Here is a 14,904-nt window from a genome sequence, read left to right as displayed (position 1 = left end):
TTACAGGTACCTTAACATTTTTAAACTTTTTGTAAAGCTTTGAAACTTTTTAAAAGTTTCAATTGCAATGATTTCTGAAGAATCAAGTGCTTGATTAAAAAACAGACCTATTCTGAAATTTAGCAAAAGGAATGCAAAACTAAATTCTTACACATTTGCTGACAAAAGCTCAAAGCCAAAGCTGCAGGTTGGTTAGACCAGAAAGTATTTAACGGCTGGAACTGTACGTGAACAAAGTACAGCTGTAGCACAGCTAGAGCTTTCAAGTTTTAGATTATGGGGAGCTGATACCATCAAGATAATTGAGAAGACGTACTAATAAAAAGAAACTGCCTGCATACTGACCTACGCATTTCGAATTCTCCACCCTCTCCCAGAGCAGCACCTTTCTGTAAGAGGTTATAGCAGAAGGTGGACTTTTGTAATCCAGATACTCAGTACTACCGAGGATACGCAGGAATGCCTGCAATCAAGACTACAAACAAAAGATGATCATCTGCTATAGTAGGTAAAGCTACTCCTTGAGTAACAACTTTCCATTCAAAAATAAAAGTGGCGAGCTCAACTTCACACTCTCAACATCTGATGTCCTGTTTCTACACCAGAAGCTGCACAGAATATCCACCGTCTAAATGGGACTCCTGCTTGTACAAGCTGTCCACATTCCCAGGAAGAGGATTTGGACCCTGGTTCAATATTCAGCAATTGCCTAATGAGAATCATATTGATCACCAAAAAGAAAACCCCCAAAGCCCCTGAAACGAATTTGCTATAGCCACGGGTTCAAGTGGAACACCAGAAACAATTGGACTATGAAAGCAGAAAGGCTGTATTTTTTAAATGTTTCCTACTACATACAAGAACAAATGCAGGATGTGATGTTTGCTTAGTTTTATTAATTTATTTTTGCAGGAATCTGCAACTCGGAGTATGCACTTTCTGGAGGTACCATGCATGCATAGCCTCTGAATGCTTTTATACAATTTCATCTCTTAGTAATAAGTTCATTCACAGCATACACAAATCTAGAATGTAGACACCATATATACAGGATTAAACAAGATCGTGTCTTCTTTTTTTAATGAAAAAATTTAACAGGGTTTCACACAGCAGGAAATATGGATTAGATACACTGGTGCCACCATAAATAAATAAGTTTCAAGAACACAGTTTTTTAAAATTGGTTTCAAAGGTACTGAAAATCCAGGATTATAATATTGCATTAACTCCATTGATTTCTGATTATTCAAAACAAAAAAAATATTTGCATTAATATTTATGGACATAAACAGCAATGAAAGCCCCAAACTGAAGAAATCTGGCAAAATTCAGTCACGGCTAGCTTCATATAATATTGACATTTTGAAACGAAACAAATGCAGCAGCACATAGAGACAGTACTGACTATGAGATGTGATATCTGTGCATGTGTTCTTTCTTTATAGGATTTAGAGTCACTGTAGTATAGAGCACATAAATTCTGTGGTACCAAACAAGCTGATGAATTGTTTATGTCCAACTGTCCACTTCTCATCAGGATAGTCATTTTCACATTCTAGGGTATACCACTGAATTTTAAAACAGAAGCTATCATCCTGATGACAAGCTTGTTTTTAACATATTTAATATTCTCACATTCTTTTTTAAAACATTCTTTATTGTTTTTATTTTGTTTTGTCCCCATTTCAAGTCAAGTATTTTTATTTCAGTTTCAAGGGGTTTTACAATCAATATTAAATGTAAAAGTATTTAGAAATTGAAATGAGAGATGTATAATTGGGACAGATAAAGTAACTGAATGAAAAGGTTTTTTTTAAAAAAATGTGATTTAGTAGCATATCATAACCAGAAAGTACTGAGACCAGCTCTTTTAAGAATTATTACACCTTTTCACCACACCTCCCATTTTTCAAGGGAAACACACACATACCACAGACACACAGATACACAATTCAATCTGATCTAAGACTACATTTTACAAAGTACTTCCTTTTGCTTGACTTCCCACCCCTTTCCTCTTCACCCAAACAAGACTATAATTACATCAAATTAAAAGTAGATCCGAAGTTCAGGATTTCTTTTGGTTTACTATGTTCTGAATCATTTTCCACAAGCCCACTCTAAATAAACTTTTAAAGAACTACAGTAGGATTCTATAATTAAAGGGAATTCATCTTAATAGCACAGTAAATATAAAATAAGCTTTATAAAATTTCAATGAACAGTGAAATAATTTTGAATATCTGAATGTCCAAGTCAGTTACAAACTCTACCACTCTAGTAGCATGGTTGAGAGAAAGCTCAGTCATTAAGGAGAAAAAGAAAACACAAGTAGTGCATTAACTCAACACAATGGCATCAGCGTCCCACCATTCACACACGCACACACACACACGTTTTATACAATACAGTGCATTTTGTATGCCAGCTGACATTAGGGTTTTATGTGCATTCAATAAATATTACATAAACCAATCTTTTTGGCATAGTCTACAATTCAGTTGGGGTGTGAACGGCGTCACCTGCTTTCAGAAGGAAAATGGATCTTCCAATATTCAGAATACAATTTACATTCTAACAAACTACAAGTATTCAAGCACCATGTAAAGTCTTTACTATTAATGTTTTGAGTATGGGCATTTACAAATAAAAGAATACATCAGAAGGGGTTTTTTTGTACAAGCAGCAAATGAGAGTAATTGAAAAACTGGAGTAAAATTATTGGTACGAAGGAATTCATTTGCAATTTAACAGCACTCAATCAGTCTTCCAAAAAGTATCTTGCTGTCACTGCAGCCTTCCTTTTCTTCCTCTGGTGAAGCTACAACTAAGACTAGCAAGTCTCCATTTATGGTTATTACAGTTCAGGGAATTATTGGACAGCATGCATTCCCTGCCCCCCCCCCCCCCCCCAGCATCTATTCTGTCTGAAAATGGCACAACTGTATTGATGTATGACACACCTACTCTCATTTGCTGTCATCTCAGCTGCTATCATTTTGTAATTCCAGCAAAAACAAATGCTTCCAGAACTTCAACAGAAGTACAAATGAACAGAAAATTGAAATAATACAAAGGCAAAGGCATCATGATAGAAAAGTCATGAAGTTACTGGTATTGTTTTGAGTAATACATTATACAGCTGATAACAGCAATGGTACTGCTTATCTGGGGTATAATGCTTCTGCTCATCTGTTTTCTAGTTATCTCAGTTTTGTCAGACTGTCCACTTTCATGAACAAAATTAATATTTGCCTTCTAACTTCATTTGACAGTAATTTCTTTACCCCTTTCCACATGTGATGAGGTCTGGAGGGAGGGAGGGAGGGAGGAAGGAAGGAAAACTAGCTCTGATGCCTTTGACTTTGTTTTGCTCATCAGTGGCGCACAGTGATTGCTGGAGATCTCTTAGCTTATTTAAAGTTATGCTGAGGATTTAATTAGTGCAAGAACATATTGAAAAATGCCAGATAAAATATTGGTTCCTCATCAAAGATCACAGTTTGTTTTTTACTGTTATCTTTATAAACTGCAGGGTGAGAAGACACCAGATTGAGCAATGCAGTCAAGATGAGTTTTCTTCCACCCACCCCTTACAAACGCTGCTTGATCTTAAATAAGGATTCAGACGCACGATTGTTCTACCACAGCTTAACATGTTATCACACATCAAGTGAATTGTGGTAATTGACCATATGGATGTGGCTGCCATGAGCTAAGAGCAATTTCACATAAAGTAGTTTAAATCTCTTCTGGTAAGGTTTAGCTAGCACATTTTGCCTCACAGTTGCAAAGTCAATTACCGTAACTCAGCTGATGTGCTTGGTTGTGTCTCTGAATCTTGACAAAGTCATAGCATAAAAACTCAAATGCACTGTACCAGCTTCTGACCAGTACACAAGAACATCCTACTCAGTCGCACAGTTGTGTAACATAATCATTCAGCTGCCCAAACCCAAGTTCGATTTCACAAGTATTGAGTGCTTTATTACAGCAACCTGAAGCATTCAAACAAATTGAACATCACCTTTATAATACAGTATATCATATGCATAAAAGTACCAGTATGATTTTCAGTTGCAAGTCTTGTGTTCTTCAACTTACGGCAAATATTTCCTGACCAAAATAAAAAGAATGCAGTGTGTAATTTTTCAGGATCTGGCATCTGCTATTTTATACAGGCTGGTTTATTAACAATGTGCAAATAAACCTTTACTGAAGAGCTAATTGATTAATTATTTTTCAGCTAACTTTGAACTGGGGCACAAAGTACCTTCTGTGCTGTAAACATCATGAATTCTCCACAAATTGGAAGCTGAAAAGGCCTAAGGAACTGGGTACAAACTCCTCTCATACACAACCATGGCTGAGCTCAAGTCTTCCAAACCAAATTTGGAGTAGTCTGTGTTTGGCATATGTCACTGTGCTGCTACAGAGCACAGGCTTAGAAGATTGTTGTATATAAAAGCATACTTTTAGCTTTGAAACACGACAGCCTGATGAAAGCATGCAGCAGTATTTTCATCTGTAATAAGGTAGAATTCATTCTTAGTTTATTACCAGTGTTGACACAGCCAGGTGAGCACTGTACAAGCAAAAGGGATTGTAAAAAATTACCTCTGATTAAACTCTCTGTAACACTCATACGGTATCTCATTTAGTCACCTTAGGTTACTATTTCAAACAGCAATTTTTTGTAGACATAAGTTACCCTGAAAAAAAGCAGCAATTACAAATACCCTTCTCCTTGTTTTTTTATACATTGCAAAATTTATTGTTGCATTTACCTGTCTTCTTTTTCAGTAGCTTACAATCTAGAAGCACAGGGAGCCTTTGTTTTCCAGCTAGCTGTGGCCAGGTTAAGTTAGCTCTGACTCTTCAGTTTTTCTGGTTAAGTGTAACATTTCACACCATTACTAAGAGTCCTATAATTTAAAAAAGAAAAAAAAAAAACAACCCAGTATTTTTTTTTTGAGCCACTAAGCAGTAACTATAACCACAGGACTAAACACCAGTAGTTATTTGCTTTCCTGTATACATTCGTCCCAAAATTAATCCTTTTACATTTTCAGGTTTCATTTTCTGCTTTGCTCACTGCAATGGGATAAGAAAGAATTTCACCCTTTATTTATTTATTTTTAGTGTAGCAGAAGCAGAAACATCTTAACACATTACTCCCACCCCTTGCAATATGAAGATTGTTGACTGGCAAAGGCCGGGCAGATGGACTGAAAGGTTCCCCATGTTTCCTTCTCCTACAGCTGTCGGCTTGAGAGCCTGTTTTCAACCCAATGCAGCCCCTTCCTGATTTTCAGGTGTATCGTGGCATTTCACACTGCTCACAGCGATTTAGTGCTGGGTGATTTAGAAAGGTGCAGCTATCACAATTCCATGGAGCTCCTTCAAAGTCTTCATCTCTTGGCTGAGTCCGTGGAGTCTGTTTGGAGCTGGTTTGATGCTCTAAAAAAAGCCAAAGGAAAACATTTTTTCTTATTTCAGAAGAGAAGGATGATAGACAAGATCATACTACTGGTTTGTCACCTCATTAAACGTTCTGTCTTAAAATGAACATGGAAACCTTTCCACTTAGGTAACATTAAAGGTCTTTTGCTAAGGCACTTCTAATTCGGTTTGTGAAATCTGAATATTTAAAGTATTTCACTTCTGTAAAGAGTCACTTAACCATACTACATTAAAAACAAAAAGACCAGTCACCACTGTTAGGTCACTGATACTGCTAAATGTTTAATACCTTAAAACATACTGAAAAATTTGTTACTGGCACTGCAACACCATTCTGTTAAAGAATGACTTCATAGGTTTACGTACAGCTGTCTATTACCAAATTCTAAGTTCCAATAACCCTACTTTACCTGAAGTGAAAGACTACTTCTAACTTAGTTCCTTCAAACAGTCTGACAGATGATATGTTTTCTGCATCTTTTTCTAGCATTTATCCAGGCTGAAGAAAATACAATATAAAAATAAAATGGTAGGCCTGTTTCAAAACAAGATGATTGTTTTTCTTCCTCATGGCTTTGCAGCAGGGATGTGTGTACATGAAGCAGCGCTCAAGTCTGTTTTCATTCATAAAATCAGTACGTATGCAAATCATACATTGGGTATTAAACCATGGGAAGACTTGGTTTTCCGATGTCTCCCACCACCACTTCAAGACCTCAGGTTATCTACTAAAAGTGACAAATACTCCTAGAATGTGTAAACACAATATTTTACAAAATGATAATGTTCGAAACAACATTAGCACACATACCTAGAAGGTAAAGATACCCATCTGCTAAACAAACATCTGTAGAAAAGTTTTAATTAAAAGAGAACTTACGTCGTAAAAAAGGACTGCAATTTGTAATTTAAAGTGCACACATTGCTGTCATCTGCTAAGAAATCTAGCAGATGGCTGATGACAAAGTTAGTGCAAATACTACTTAGGTTTGTCTTCAAAGACATACTTAAAAGAAAATAAAAGTAATCTCCTTGGTTAGACGTAAACCTGCTCCAGTCCAGAAGTTGCATAGCCACATTAACAGTGCTTGGCCGCAACCAATTCCTTCTAAGCAAGCAAGTAGTGTGGGCACTAGGCTGCATTCATGTTGACTAGCCAGGCAGCAGCACCGAGCAGACCCTTGTCTGCCCATACCTGTCAGTCTGCCCACGCCTTCAACAGCTGAATATTAAGGAAATGGAATTTTTCATGGAAAAAAAAAAAATATTTTGACAACTTCATGTTAAAAGCCAAGCTCAGAATACAGTACACCAGCCCTAAAACTGATCTCTAATAAGTTGACAGACAAAACCGGGAAGCTAGTCATAAAAGTTGTACAAATCCTTACAAGACGCTATCTTTCCAATTGCCAAATAAAAATCACTTACTTCAGGCAAGTTTTACACGTTATTTTGCTTTGAAATAATAAATCAAATAGGCTAGTGTAATTAAGAGAATCTCTTCAAGCATCATGAAGTAGCCGTGCCTTAAATCAACCACATGACCACTGCTATTTAACATGAATCCAGGCAGCTGCCTACATGCCACTGCTCACCTGCTGCTACTGTCTTTCCCGGACACTACCACCTACACAGGGAACACGTCCCAGTATTGGAGGTTTTTTTGAACCACGAGCAGTAGTTCCTGGCCTCCTCTTTCTTTTAAAATTTCCACATATTAAGCATTTTATTATCTGAAAGGGTAAAATACTTGCTTCAAAAGAGGGGGAAAAATTTCCTTATATGAATTCAAAATTCAACTGCAAAAACCTTTGTGAAATGCTTATCAGAAACTAGAACCTATTTACAAAATTCGGATTTTCAAGCAGACTATATGATTACTGATTCAGAAGAGTGACTTCTTTTCCACTAACAATTTTAGTACATGCTAGTTACAGTAAGAGGGGACACATTATTATAAATCTTATCACGTATAAGATTTTCAGAGAAAAGACCTCTGTTTTCTCTATATCAGACCACAGAATCCTAGACTGGCTATTTCAGCAGAAAGATACAAGGTGTTTAAAAACTTCCACTAACATTTGAAACCATTCTTTTAACAGATTTCAGGAAGTAAAAGGAAAAAAAAAGGTCCAAAAATACCTGAGACAAAAGGTAGTATTCTGCTCCAAAATGGTCACTAAACAGTAGTGGAGCTCAGAGAGCTACCGAGCTACATGGCCACTAGGTGTCTGCCAACGGTGAGCTGAGTCACTCTGGGATGTACTGGCTGAACCTCCACTGGGCAAAAAGAGACTACATAACTCCTGTGCTTACATAAAATTTAAGTGTCCTCAACTGGATACGAATCCTAGATACTATACAATTAGCACAGAAAGTTTTAGAAACCAGTAATGAACCTGTACAAGTGGGACACTTATCTCTTTAGACCAATGTAAGGAAACGTGTTCTGTCTTGGTCCCTAAAATGTCTGAAGCTCTCACTGTGCTAAAATTTCAGGGCTACTGTGAAATTCATACTCTGCACAAAAAATAGGTAAAGTGTGACCTGTCAAGTTAAAATATAATTAAAAATATAAATGCAAATTTTAAAAAGCTGCTGTGACCAATTAAACTTGCATAAAAGGTAACAACTGAACTATAAAATCCTAACAACATGTATTAGAAGACCGCTAAACAAACCTGACAGAGTTTTTAACCTAGAAGTATTTTAAAAAAAACATAATTAGGAAGCTCAAGTTCACATGTAAAAGTCTGTATACTCTCAACTCTTTTTCTAATAGTGAATAACAGTATTTACAAACAACATATTACCAGAACATTCATTTGCAACAACCTGCCTGAGGAAAACAAGTTGTAGCCAGGATTACTGCACTTATATTAAAATGTTCTGTTTTGGTTTATATATAGAGAAAAGTTATAATAATCAGAATTGCTTCCCGTCATCACAGGGGTTTTTAAAAAAAGAAGGGGAAATAAAAAAAGCTTTCTCAATGCAGATTAGGTAACTTGATACTTGCTCGTTGACCTACCCTTTTTATATGGCTTTGGTGGCACAACAGGACCAGGCTCTATGTTATCATAGAAGTTACATGTGGCTTTCGGATCAAAGTTCCCTGTCAGAAAACAAAAGTAAGAAAGCGTAACTCCAAGGTTATTAACATGCCTATGCCAGTGATATGAACATCTAGAGGCTTCAGATTTTACACATCTTTTTTTTATGACATTATATATTAGCTTTTTCCTGAGTAGTCTTTTGTCACATATTTTCAGTTTTGTGTCGATTCTAGTAATTTTTAGCAGGCTAATCCCACACTGAAAAATCAACTCCAGCTCCATGTTCTGCATTGCCTTAAAAATATGTGAAAACATAAAGCTTTCTGTAGGATGCATTCTTGGTAAAAAAGGAGGACTATGCATATTCTAATCTATTTGATTGTATTTATGTCAAGTTTCCGTCGCAGTAAGAGGATTTTTAAAGACCTAAGTAGATTTCTGTTTACCAACTTCTTGGTTGCAACCTGTAGATCTGTTTTGTATTACTTGGTCAGAGCCTTTGTTAGCAAAAAGTTAAAAATTTAAGTAAAGAACCTTCACTAAGAAGTATTTTTTTTTTAAATTTGCTCTTGACAAAGTCACTTTTAAGTCACCACTTTCTTGGTAATGCAGTTTAACTTGGCCAACAGAAATATTAGCAAGTCAAGTTTATCAGGCTGCAACTGAAAAAGACACCTTTTAGAGATAAGTTGATATTGATAATCAAAATTGAACTTTAAAGAGTCCAAGTACCCACATGTAAGCACATGCTATATTAGAATCATAGAATCATTTAGGTTGGAAAAGACCTTTAAGATCATCAAGTCCAACCCTTAACCTAACACTGCAAACTCCACCACTAAACCACGTCCCTAAGCACCTCATCCAAACGTCTTTTAAATACCTCCAGGGATGGTGACTCAACCACTTCCCTGGGCAGCCTCTTCCAGTGCTTGATAACCCTTTCAGGGAAGTTTTTTCCTAATATCCAATCTAAACCTCCCTTGGTGCAACTTGAGGGTATTTCTCTCGTCCTATCACTTGTTACCTGGGAGAAGAGACCGACCCCCACCTCTCTACGGCCTCCTTTCAGGGAGTTGTAGAGAGTGATAAGGTCTCCCCTCAGCATCCTTTTCTCCAGGCTAAATAACCCCAGTTCCCTCAGCCACTCCTCATAAGCCTTGTGCTCTAGACCCTTCACCAGCTTCGTTGCCCTTCTCTGGACACACTCCAGCACCTCCATGTCTCTCTTGTAGTGAGGGGCCCAAAACTGAACACAGTATTCGAGGTGCGGTCTCATCAGAGCTGAGTACAGGGGGACGATCACTTCCCTAGTCCTACTGGCCACACTATTTCTGATACAAGCCAGGATGCTATTGGCCTTCTTGGCCACCTGGGCACACTGCCGGCTCATATTCAGGCGGCTGTCGACCAACACCCCCAGGTCCTTTTCTGCCAGGCAGCTTTCCAGCCACTCTTCCCCAAGCCTGTAGGCATTGCATGGAGTTGCTGTGACCCAAGTGCAGGACCCGGCACATGGCCTTGTTGAACCTCATACAATTGGCCTTGGCCCATTGCTCCAGCCTGTAGAGCCTTCCTACCCTCAAGCAGATCAACACTCCCACCCAACTTGGTGTCATCTGCAATTCTCCTGCCCATATTTAAATTATGTTTTTTAAAAAAACCTATCAATTCTATACCTCTAGATTGAAGGAGATCAACTTCTTTCAGTGTACAGTCAACATTTATTTGGAGCTGTCTGTTGAGGCTTCTCAATCTGGTCATTTCCTCAGGCTAGAAAGAAACAACCCAAAATAGTAGTTGTGGGAAAGTCAGTATCTTATCTGACATAGACATAACATTACTATACCTTTGTTAACAGCTTTATTAGAAACTAAGTATAGATAAGGCACTGAAAAAAATAGCCAAGATTCCACTGTCTGTCCCATCCCCCCTACCCAATTTATTCCCTCAAAAAACATTCTTCTATTGGCATTTGAGGAGGAAAACAAACCAAACCAACAAAACTGAACAAGTTACTTAATATTAAAATTCTTTAGTAAGAAGACAGAGCTGAGCTTGAGTTTATAAAACCATACATCTTACAGAATTTTATATAAATTGATGACTTGCTACATGAGTTTACATCAAGATGATCAGGAAACAGAATACAAGCTGCAGTTCACATTAATTACTACTCGATTATAACTGAATAAGGTCAGAGGTTTATTTATTTGCACCAGCCCAAGGAGTTCCAACACGCCAAACCTTCTAGCCCAGTATATTAATATCGTTCAATGCTGCAAGACAGTAATTATTCTTAACAGAATAATCAGTTATTTAAGTCCATATATTTGCATATCATTAAGAAACCCCAAGTTACTGGAATATAAAGTGTTCTTAATGCTAGCAGCAGTGATTATTAACATGTATGTAGCAATAACTATCCTATCTTAGGATACATTCCAGCATCACAGAGTCACAAAAAATCACAGAATGTTTGAGGTTGGAAGGGACCTCTGGAGGTCATCTGGACCAACCCCTCTGCCCAGATGGCTTTTGAGTATCTTCAAATGTCAATGAGGACTCCACAACCGCTCTGGGTAACCTGTGCCAGTGCTTAGTCAACCACACAATAAAAAAGTGGTTCCTGATGTTCAGAGGGACCCTCCTGTGTTTCAGTTTGTGCCCATTGCCTCTGGTCCTGTCACTGGGCACCAGTGGAAAGAACTGGCTCCATCCTGTTTGCACCCTCCCTTCAGGTATTTATGTACATTGGTAAGATCCCCCTTGAACCTTTTCTTCTCCAGGCTGAACAGTCCTAACTCTCAGCCTGTCCTCACAGGAGAGATGCTCCAGTCCCTTAATCATCTTTGTGGCCCTTCACTGTACTCTCCCGTATGACCATGTGTCTCTCTTGTACTGGGAAGCCTACTCCTGGACACCATACTCCAAGTGTGGTCTCACCAGTGCTGAGTAAAGGGGAAGGGTAACCTCTCTCCCCTTGCTGGCAACACTCCTAACGCAGTCCAGGGTATCATTAGCTTTCTTTGCCACATTGCTGGCTCATATTCAGCTTGGTCTCCACCAGGACCACCAGGGCCTTTTCTGCAAAATTGCCTTCCAGCTGGTCGGCCCCCAGCTTATACTGGGGCATGGGGTTGTTCTTCCCCAAGTGCAGGACTTAGTACTTCCCCCGGCTGAATGGCATGAGGTTCCTGCCAGCCCATTTCTCCAGCTTGTTGAGGTCCCTCTGAATGGCAGCACAACTATCCCAGTTTTGTGTCATCAGCAAACTTGCCAAGGGTACACTCTGCCCCATCATCCAGATCATTAAGGAAGATGTTAAACGGGATCAGACCCACTATTGACCCCTGTGGTACATCACTAGTTACTGGCCTCCAACCAGACTTTGTGCCACTGATTACCACACTCTTGGCCTGACTGTTCAGCCAGTTTTCAGTCCACCTCACTGTCTGCTCATGCTTCATCAGCTTCTCTATGAAGATCTTACAGGAGACAATGTTGAAAGCCTTACTGAAGTCTAGGCAGACAACCACCACTGCTCTCCCCTCATCTACCAGGCCAGTCTTTTCATCCTAGAAGTTTACAAAATTGGTCAAGCTTGACTTCCCCTTGGTGAATCCATGCTGACTACTGCTGATGACTTACTTGTCCTTCATGTGCCTGGAAACGGTCTCCAGGATTAGTTGTTCCATCGCTTTCCCAGGGATCAAGGTGAGGCTGACCAGCCTGCAATTCCCTGGGTCCTCCTTCTTGAAGACAGGAGTGACATTTGCCCTCCACTAGTCTTCGGGCGCTTCTCCCAAACACCATAATCAATCAAAGATTATCTAGTGGCCTTGCAATGATATCTGCCAGCTCCCTCAGCACTCATGGGTGCATCCCATCCAGGACCATGAACTCATGTATGTCTGCTTTGCTTAAGTATTCCCTGACCTGATCCTCTTCCATCAAGGGTATACCTTCCTTGCTCTAGACTTTTCCTGGGGTGTCTGGTACTCGGGATTCCTGAAAGCCTGTAAAGACTGATGCAAAGAAGGCATTCGGTATCTCAGCCTTTTCCATGTCCTAGGTAACCAGGTCTTGTTGAGCAATGGGCCCACATTTTTGCTTAGTCTTCCTTTTGTCACCTATGTACTAATAGAAGCCCTTCTTTTTGTCTTTGACATCCCATGCCAGATTCAACACTGGTTGGGCTTTGGCTTTCCTAACCTCATCCTTGCACACTCAGACAGTGCCTCTGTATTCCTCCCAGGAACATACCTGCCAAATGCTGCCCTGAGACAGGAGAGACGTACAGCAGCCATACTAGTTAGGCAGCTAACAGCCCCTAATATGCCTTCCAGCCTACATCTGTGTGCATTGTCTATGTCAACACAGCGAGTGAGTCTGAACTGATTTGGCTAACAACTGCACAAAGTGGCAGTTATATTTCAGTCAGATGAATTCTCTTATCAGAGCCTTATGGATGTTTGGGCTAGAGTCACTTGCAGCTGGAAGTCAAACAGATAGGAAGAATCAACCAGGAAAAGAGGAGAGGGAGGTGCCAACTATTTAAGCCAACACTGCCAGTGAAGTTACTTGGCACATCCTGCACATACCAAATGGGAAATAGATGGCCTAGGAGATGCAACTACTCAAACAACAAAATACCTCAATATAACAAAATACCTTTTAAAAAAAATGTGAAACCTTGCTGCATGAATACCAAGCTGTATGTGGCTCGGGCTCTTAAACAGACTTGGACATACACTTTTATAGGTTCTTAGGAAAGTAACTATCTATTCAGTTCTGTGGTCCAGAAAAGCACATGTATACAAGTTTCAGAAATTCTGTTGTGAACACTGAGAAAGCTTGACACGTATCTGTTTCTTAAATTATAAGAACTGGCTTACAACAAGCCAAGAACTTAGAAAAAAATCATCTCCAGAGACTGAATATTTTATACCTCAAAACATTTTTTTTAATAATACTTTAGTTCATGAAAAAAGAAAAAATAAATTTGTATCTTGAATTAAAATACTAACAAATTGCTTACTGTTGGAATTGCAGTTGTACAGCTAACTCTTCGAAGCCGCCTCTGCATTAGATCATGCTCCATACCATTGACTTCAGCTTTCAGGCGTTCAAGCTCTTCTTTCTCAAGCTTCAGTTCCTTTGCTAATCTCTCCATCCTTGCTCGTTGATGTAACAGCAAGGCTAATGTTTTACATGGAAGAAATAGTTACTAACACATAAAAACCTGGAAAACACGATTCTTAACTTATGCGTAAGATTCATGAGTGACCTTTCTGGGGAAAAAAAAAAGTGATCATAAACATGCAGCCAAATTTCAGTGTGAAGATGCTTTCATGCCAAATGAACTACAATTTAGAATAAGTTCTTCCAGAATAAAACCACATTTTAGACAGTAACTTGAAGTTGATATTACCATTTTGGTCAGAGCTTCTTTATTTGCATTTGGTCTTTCTCATCTCAAAAATACAAAGGCACCTGTACAAGGAGACAGCTTCTCAGGATGAAACAGCAACCTAGTTATATTAATACTGTACTGACAAAAAAAAAATACCAGAGGTAAGATCAGAAGGTAACACACACTTCATATCTGCTGCTCAATAGCAGCTGACACACTAGCCTTGAGACATTAGCCAAATGTCAGTCCTGAATTTTTTTCACTGCTATTACAGATTATGCTATAATAACTTTAAGTAGTCTTAGCTTTTCAGAGAGTACTGTAATTCTCAATACTATAAGTTGACCAGTGCTCAAAGGCAAAACTATAGAACTTCGATAAAACAGACTAGAGAATCCAAAAAATTAAAAAGTGGGGGCAGCTCAGGTGCTTTAGAGTCTTTAATTCTACAATAGAGCTCATTCACTGTCCTCTAACCTCTCTCTGCTATTAATCATTCTCTCATATTTTTGTCATGGTACTGAAATTTATGACAGTCAGACACAAACTGATGTTGGGCTCCCAGAGCAGCCAAAGAAAGAATACTGACTAGCTAGAAAATAATATTCAGTTTCTGCAGGAAGAGCGTTTCTCAGTATTTCATCACCGTGCAAAACTGGCCAAGTTAATTAGTGTGATGCTTAGCACTTTCTTATCTGGCTTAATTAGCGTGATGCTTAGCACTTTCTTATCTGGCTGTTTTTACCCGATTAAAGTCTATTAGGACAGAGAAAAATAAGAGAAATTTGCTGTAGGTATTCAAGCACGCCGCTCATACAACAATGTTCCAGCAAACTGTTCAAATGTATGAAGACGTTGTAGAATCTGCAAAATGCTAATTCATACAAAGCACCAGCCAGCACCTGTCCTTTTCTTCACCCCTATCCAACACAGGCAAAGAAAAACCACATATTCTCAAGAATATTTGCA

At 38.7% G+C, this 14,904-nt stretch overlaps 1 protein-coding gene across 7 annotated transcripts in view; it reads right to left on the bottom strand.

The window, feature by feature from the left end:
• Nucleotides 1-876: 876 nt before the first annotated feature.
• The window catches only part of TAB3 (TGF-beta activated kinase 1 (MAP3K7) binding protein 3), a 48,913-nt gene continuing 34,885 nt past the window's right edge, over nt 877-14,904 (bottom strand). For 6 of the 7 annotated variants that reach the window (XM_075520728.1, XM_075520758.1, XM_075520769.1 and 3 more), the window contains 4 exons: nt 13,561-13,721; nt 10,199-10,292; nt 8,495-8,578; nt 877-5,460 (listed from right to left, as the gene is read on the bottom strand). In XM_075520728.1, coding sequence (XP_075376843.1) covers nt 5,312-5,460; nt 8,495-8,578; nt 10,199-10,292; nt 13,561-13,721 — 488 coding nt within the window. In that variant the 3' untranslated portion in view covers nt 877-5,311. Of the gene's footprint in view, nt 5,461-8,494; nt 8,579-10,198; nt 10,293-13,549; nt 13,722-14,904 lie in introns of those variants that run through there. The other variant, XR_012778355.1, reaches the window with a different exon arrangement.

The sequence above is a fragment of the Mycteria americana genome, chromosome 1 (genome assembly GCF_035582795.1).
Source record: "Mycteria americana isolate JAX WOST 10 ecotype Jacksonville Zoo and Gardens chromosome 1, USCA_MyAme_1.0, whole genome shotgun sequence".
NCBI lineage: Eukaryota > Metazoa > Chordata > Aves > Ciconiiformes > Ciconiidae > Mycteria > Mycteria americana.
Note: the sequence above shows the minus strand (reverse complement) of the source record. Positions and strands in the feature narration are given on the sequence as shown.